Here is a 7,367-nt window from a genome sequence, read left to right as displayed (position 1 = left end):
CGTGACGTCGCCAGCGCTGAGACCACGCCCACCCGTGACGTCGCCAGCGCTGAGACCACGCCCACCCGCGACGTCGCCAGCGCTGAGACCACGCCCACCCGTGACACGAGGAGAGCGGCTTGGAGCGAGAGTCGAGAGGAGACCGCCGAGTCGACAGCAGCGAACGTCCCCAGACGAGAGGCGGAGATGGCGGACCCACGGCAGCGGCAGCTCAAGATAAAGGCAGGGGTGGTCAAGCGGTGAGAGCGTGAGACGCACGGAGTGATACACAGGGAGGGATACAGAGGGAGTGAGACGCAGACACGGGGAGTGAAACACAGGGAGTGAGTCACGGGGAGTGAGACACTGCGACACAGGGAGCGAGTTGAAACACTGCGACACGGGGAGTGAGACCCAGGGAGTGAGACACCGAGACACAGGGAGTGAGACGCGGGGAGTGAGACACCGAGACACGGGGAGTGAGACACCGAGACACGGGGAGTGAGACACCGAGACACGGGGAGTGAGACACCGAGACACGGGGAGTAAGACACGGGGAGTGAGACACCGAGACACGGGGAGTGAGACACCGAGACACGGGGAGTGAGACACCGAGACACGGGGAGTGAGACACCGAGACACGGGGAGTGAGACACGGGGAGTGAGACACCGAGACACGGGGAGTGAGACACCGAGACACGGGGAGTGAGACACCGAGACACGGGGAGTGAGACACCGAGACAGACACGGGGGGAGTGAGACGGGGGGGACTGCGCCAGTTGTGCGAGGCCTGCCCACTGGGCCCGAGGCGTCGCCTCTGCGGCGTGAGACTCATTCGCTCACTAAACATCGCATTGCACCTCATTCTACACTCATTCCTTCACCCACCATTCATTCCTCTTCGTTTACTCAGCTTTTCATTCATCTCCATCCTCTTTCCATTTTTACGCCTATTCACGTTGTAATCTATTCACTCTGTCCACCCTTTACTCATTCACACACCCGCTCGTTACACTCATCGGTTAACTCGTCTGCTCCTTCCCTCGTCAGTCATTCCTTCACTCTTTCTTCATCACGAATTGCATCACGCGACTATTCATTCACCCAACCGCTCGCTCGCCACGATGGGGCCCGCGTGGTGGTGGTGGTGGCGGCAGCCAGGGGCGGCAAAAGACCCCCCCCCAGCGCCCCCCCCCAGCGCCCCCCCCCAGCTCCCCGCCCCAGCCCTCCCCCCAGCTCCCCCCCAGCCCCCCAGCTCCCCCCCCAGCCCCCCGCCCCCCCAGCTCCCCGCCCTTGCGTGCGCGGTGATTCATTCATCAGCTCCATGCCAATGTCGAGGCGTGCCAGCCACGCCGAGAGGGCTGTCGCAGACAGAGAGACTTGGCGTCGTGTTGTTGTTCCTTCTCAGTAGGAGCACACAGACCGCAGTAGGCTACACCACGTGGGCTACAGTCTGTGGGTTATGCGGCCATAATCGTACTGTGACTCGTGTTTAATATCTCTTTGGGTCTCTATGTATCTCTGAGTCTCGATGTGTCATGGCCACAGTCGCACTACTGTTCTTGTATATGGCAATATGCTCATGTCGAGTGAGCCAGCCACGAAGAGAGGGCTTCAGGAGAGAGTTGGGGTCGTGTTTATGTTCCTCCATTGAAGGGGCGCGGATAACCGTGGTTTACTCGACTGTATAGTCCATCGTTTGGGCTGCATGGCCACACTCGTATTGCGGCTTATCTTTACGTTTCCATTTATGAAGGAGATGTGCGCATCGTCCTGCTGATGTTCTGATGGGGATGGTGGTTACAGCCGTGCCTTTGAGCAATGTCAAAGCCAGGAGGTGTGATGTTTAGGTCTCGCATGAGGAGTTTAGTCTGGACATCTGCATTGGTCCACTGTTCACCCGCGTTCTTCCGAATCGGAGTGAAATTCTCGGATGGTGATGGCACGATCTCAGAAGAGGAATCGGGATTTGGGATTGGCATCGAGCTCATTGCTGAGGTCTTGTTTGGTGTTCCCTGTGAAGTCCGCAATGCTGCTCTGTACAGCAGACAAGATGGGATGCGTCTGACTGAAGCAACTCAAATCTGCGGTTGAGAAATCTATTTCGGTTGCGCTTAGAAGCCTGCTAAACATGTATTTTCTGATTACACGAAATCTTTATTCGAAGTTGTTGAATTCATTTAACAACGTACGAAATTGTGCATTGCATGCACAAAAGCTTCTCCAGACCACCAGCTCGGAATGATTTAATGTGACCACTTTATCGATTAATGCCACCGATTCAAATCATTCAAATGTGACCATCCCATCAGACAGGAGTAGACAAACTGCTGCCTGTTGGTATAGCCACATTTTCTCATTTCCTTTGCAGCCTAAACACCCTCAATGAATCCAGGTGTGGCACGAACAGCATGCCACGACCCATATTGACATGGCTGCCCACAACACTTGGTGGCGTGTCGGATTGCGAGCAAGTTATAGGTCAGGGTGGCAAGGCTGCAGATAAAATCCACTTGTCAGAAGGAAAATGCAATTTAAAGTTCACACAGATCCAGTGGTGCCGAGTGGGGTGTGGTAGTTGCCACGTCTGAAGGATGTAGGCAGTAGGTGTGGCCGTATTAATAGTCTGCGTTATTGTGTCCATGTACCAGAGCTGTAATGGCGTGTGCTCCCATGTGTGTTGTGTGTGTGTAGTATTGCCAAGGAAACGACGATGTACAAGTTGGAGTTGACGCAGCAGGAGGAGAAAGTGGAAAAGATGAAGACGGGGGGAGACGAGTACATGCTCAAGAAGCAGGTGTGCATGCTGTGTGTGTCCCACTGTAGCAGCGTTGATGGTCCACTGCACGTGTGAGCTGCCGTGGTTTGATGGTTAGCGCACTGGAGTTAAAATCCAGAGATTGCCGGTTGGATTCCACCTTCCGGCTCGGCAGGTGAAACAATGGTGAACTTTTTTTAAAGTCCCCCCCACCCACTGCCTCCGTCCACCCAGCAGTATAAATGAGTACACTGCAGTCAATCAAGAGATTTTATGGTGGGGTAAAGTGTGGGTACACCCACCTCTTCCAACATGTCTGGCCAGTGTGTAAGAGTAGACATTATGTCCTCTAGAGTTTCCTCCAGTGGATGCCCATTTGGCAGCAGTGATGTAAGAAAGCAATTGTCGGGCTGTCTCATTTTCTATTACACATCAGTTCCACGATGTATCAGTTTATCGATTAAGAATGATGCCATTTACAAAACGCTCCTTGCATTATGTAATAAACGCAAATTATATGCCATTAATGGGTGAAAAAACTGGAAAATAAGGCATAAATTAGAGAATACAAAGGAGACGGTACACTTTAAAACAATAGTCTAAATCAAAGTGTAACCCAAAATCATGAAAATTAATCAAATCAATGGTGATGTGAATTGCTGGAGGCTGACTGACCTCACAGTTCATGCAATTGCCTTTTATCCACAATAACTTAAATATAATCACAAGTCATGAGAGCGTGAAAAACAGGGAGTGAGACAAGTCATGCACCTATAGACCACACACACATCATCATGTAACCATGGAATACACATAAATCGTGTAAACCATACACAAGGCATAGTTCTATTGAGCTAGGATTACAAAACTGCCTCTTATGTTTATATAAAATGTTTATGGAGGCCATTGGGAACAGAATAATGTAACATATAAAGACTAATCAATCACATACACAAGCTAGGTTTAGGAAAGGGTTCTTATCTTCCATTGACCACATAACCAATCCGATTCTGGAAAAAATTCACGTGAAAATATTCAGAAATGAAAACTATTGACATCAATGGCCTGTTACACTGGGGACTATTAGTGCCACACACGCTCGCGCAATTACTGAAGAGCATGGTACGGTGGAGGCTGCTTTGAAATATACCACTCTAAATTACATTGAGTGAATCACCATGGGAAATGGCTTATTGATCAGAGAATTCAAGAAGCAGACTTCCTGGGGGCTGAACACGGAACATCTGCTCTTCAGCTGTCTGACGGGCAGCTTGGCATTCTGTGTGGAGGTTCAAATATTGACAACAGAGGTGGACAAATACATTGGGAAACCTGTCACATAGAACTCGGGTTGCATTGCAAACATTAAAATGTATATAAATTAATGTGGGTTTTATGCAAAAATCGGCTGGAAAGAATGCTGCATCAGGGTTGTGCTCATTGAGAACTGTTCATACATTCAGTATATGCGCCGACAGCTTGAAAAGTAACCAATGGCTGCGTCGTGTTGGTCATCAGATTGAGGTTCTTCAGGAGGCCAAGATGATGATCCCTGACTGTGAGCGGCGTCTGGCTGCTGCCCACGGGGACCTCTCTCAGCTTGTGGTACGTTGTTGTTGATGTTGCTGCAGCATAAATCTCTTGTGGAATGTCAAAGGGAAAATTATTTCCTGCTCTAATGAGCACTGAGGCGGTGCCCATCTCATGTTTATAGCCATGAGCCAAAGTTGGAACTTCCACATTCCTATGACGGGGGTGAGTCTAACTAAAGAACAGCCACTGGGTGACTTTCCCATTGTAACGACCCTAGAGGGATAATGGGCAGAGTTAGACCCCAAACCAGGATTTGTAATCGCAACCTTACGCTTGCAAGCCGCTCGCTCTAACGCTGAACCACCTGGCCGGAATAGGATATGTGCAGCATGACACTGTCTCCCACACGTGTAGGACGCACGCATAGAGCAAGGTTTTGTCAGAACCCATATATTCCATTCACCATATATTTAGTAAATGTGTGTCTTTGTATATATTTAATTTACATGTGAATTTCTCCTAAATTCTATAACCGTGAACATTACATCAGATACTCTTAGGTTTTTTCGGTAAAGTTACGTATCACTTGATACAGTACATCTAGCTGTGACGGTCCCATCTGATGACGGAGACTTGTGTTGCTTCCGAAACGTCGTGATTTATAATTTTATTTCTATTATTTTATTAATTAAAACATTTTTTTACCTACGTGACTTTACCGAAAAAACCTAAGAGTATGAATCCTTGCAGTCACGAAAGCTTCAAATCTAGAATTACATCAGATCCGCTCAATCGTATATTGGTTACATGAGAACACAGATACTTTGCATGTAACGAATCATCGATTCACCAGCTTAGCATTGTGATATTTAGGCAGATTATATGCAAATATGTTAACATTACGTTTAACTTCAAAAGTGGGTATAACTACAAATAAAACAAAAAAAATGGGACCCAATATAAGTGAGACTGTAAAAACCGATTCTGATTATTGTGACCGCGAATCGTGAAAATTCATGGGCTGTCTGTGGGGTGAATTGTGCCAGCGGAGAGAGGCAGAGCAAACGTGCGTGTGTGCTCTGCATGGTGCAGGAGAACGAGCAAGACCTGGCGGACACGGAAGAGTACCAGGCCGCCGTCGCCATACTGAAGGAAGTCAAGCTGGAGTCCAAATGATTCTTAACTGAGCCTTAATTGTATCACAACCCATTCCTGCAGCAGACATGCACGTTGCTCACCCCCCTGTCTACTGTTTACTGTTAACTATGGGATTCCTCTTATCTGTGGATCCTCTTTATCCGTGAATCCTCTTGGGAAAAAAAAGGCAGCGTATCCATATTTCCTCTTGGGGAATTTACAGATAAAGTGAAAATGGGGGATTAAAAAACGTTGGGAATGTGATGTTATAAGGAGCTTGAATTTTCCATTCTGTGGCACGGGTCCCTGCTTTATTCTGCTGTGCGCTGCACCGCGTTGCACATGTGGCGCCAGGTATGCCGGCGAAATAAATACTAAAAAGACGGGTGCATCGCCCACGACTGGACATATCTCCCCCCTTGCGGCTTTGTGGGAGAAACGAAAGGAACCTAAACTCACGGTTTGCTGCCACACCTTGTTGGGCATTGCCTAATGGAGGCCGTGACTCTCCCTGGTTTCCCCAGATTTGAGTTTTCATCTCCCATAGAAGCTTGCAAGAGTTGGGCAAATGACCGCTCATGATTAAATGGTATATGTGGTAGTATCGTGCATTCCGCGTGTGACGTGGCCATCTTGCAAGAGAGCACAGGCAGCCAGGCCTCAATGCAAGGAGGACCCATCCTACCCAAACCGTCTTATCCACGACGCACTTCCCACTGATTTCCACCTCTTCCACAGCCTAAACCCGGACATATGTCTTCGGTAGCCTATTTATATCGAAACCGCATTGTACCGTGATAAAGTTCAACACAATACTGGTAACAAATCTTGGTACAAATTATATCCTGCCACCTGGGCACAGTCGGGTCAAACACTGATGGGCAGCAAAGCCCCACATTCCCACATCACAGATAATATGAATTCTACGGTATCAAAATATGTATTAAATGAATAAAACTGTCGAGTTCGTTTGTTTGCATAACTCCTTCAGTTCGTATTGCAAATTGTTAAACTTATTGTTAAACTTGAGCTTTGGAATACCGAGGTTAGATAATTTTCCAATTAACTAATTTAATCCACTTAAACGAGATCTTGAGAAGTTTATATGTTTTGCCTTCGAATTAAAAAGTCCAGCTGGAAGCCTGTTTTGTGTGCTGCTAACTGGTCGTGGTTTATGCCAGCTCGTCGTGCGGGGCCCTGCCTGGTGGTATCCCACAGCCAGCATTTGCTTCTATAGCCATGTTTACTTTTGCGGATTTGTGCCTTGTTGGATTTCGGGTATTCTAACTCGTAAATAATCTCGCTGAGCTTCACATGTGGCAATGTCACATATATCTGACCTTGTTTTGGATGCCGTTTGGTTGGCCTCGCTGGAGTGGAAAGTAAGCGGGATGACCCCGGGTCAGTCGGCTGCTTGTTTCTGACATCGGTGCCGATGACCCACTTGTCACTTGACCGTCGTCGTATTCACACGGGCCATGTAAGAGACATGGAGTGGGTCAACCAGTGCCACGTCCAGATTTTCAATTGAACTCTTCAACTGAGCCCTTATCCACTCATAGATGGGCACGTGTGACTGATGGGATGTGTTAACGTTTACTGTATTGTATGTGCAGCGACAGATGTGTTATGGAGGGGGCAGATTGATTATTTACTCAGTTTAATGGCTTTAAAAGGAAATAATAGGCACGTTTCTGCCAATGGCTCTGTATCAGAGTTGTATAAATAAAGGTTGTGTATGGCTCACACCGCGAGTTGTCATGAGCGGCATCGGTTTAAGCAGCACGAGACACGAGCGGTGGCGGCCTGGCTTCTGGAAGGAGCTTCACAGCTCCGCTGGCTCTTCCAGATTACGACGTCTGAAGAGAAATGGGGAAGTTGACAGCACAACCACATTTCTCAGTAGCATTGGGAGTCTTTATAACAGCCACCTTGTAAAGAGGTTTCGCAGTTTTCAATT

General features: G+C 48.2%; 1 protein-coding gene across 1 annotated transcript; it reads left to right on the top strand.

Moving 5' to 3' along the window:
- The first annotated feature begins 30 nt into the window (after positions 1 to 30).
- TBCA (tubulin folding cofactor A) lies at positions 31 to 6,547 on the top strand. Its single transcript, XM_078600283.1, has 4 exons — positions 31 to 239; positions 2,674 to 2,776; positions 4,256 to 4,342; positions 5,363 to 6,547. Exons 1-4 carry the CDS (start codon positions 187 to 189, stop codon positions 5,444 to 5,446), a joined length of 327 nt encoding a protein of 108 aa, XP_078456409.1. The 5' UTR covers positions 31 to 186; the 3' UTR covers positions 5,447 to 6,547.
- Positions 6,548 to 7,367: the final 820 nt, after the last annotated feature.

This window comes from Lampetra planeri, chromosome 13, assembly GCF_965212315.1.
Source record: "Lampetra planeri chromosome 13, kcLamPlan1.2.h2, whole genome shotgun sequence".
NCBI lineage: Eukaryota > Metazoa > Chordata > Hyperoartia > Petromyzontiformes > Petromyzontidae > Lampetra > Lampetra planeri.
Note: the sequence above shows the minus strand (reverse complement) of the source record. Positions and strands in the feature narration are given on the sequence as shown.

Coding starts and splice junctions, on each gene's coding strand:
- TBCA (XM_078600283.1), top strand. CDS start 187: ATGGCGGACCCACGGCAGCGGCAGCTCAAGATAAAGGCAGGGGTGGTC. Junction 2,777..4,255: donor AGTACATGCTCAAGAAGCAG/GTGTGCATGCTG, acceptor GTTGGTCATCAG/ATTGAGGTTCTTCAGGAGGC. Junction 4,343..5,362: donor GGGACCTCTCTCAGCTTGTG/GTACGTTGTTGT, acceptor TGCATGGTGCAG/GAGAACGAGCAAGACCTGGC.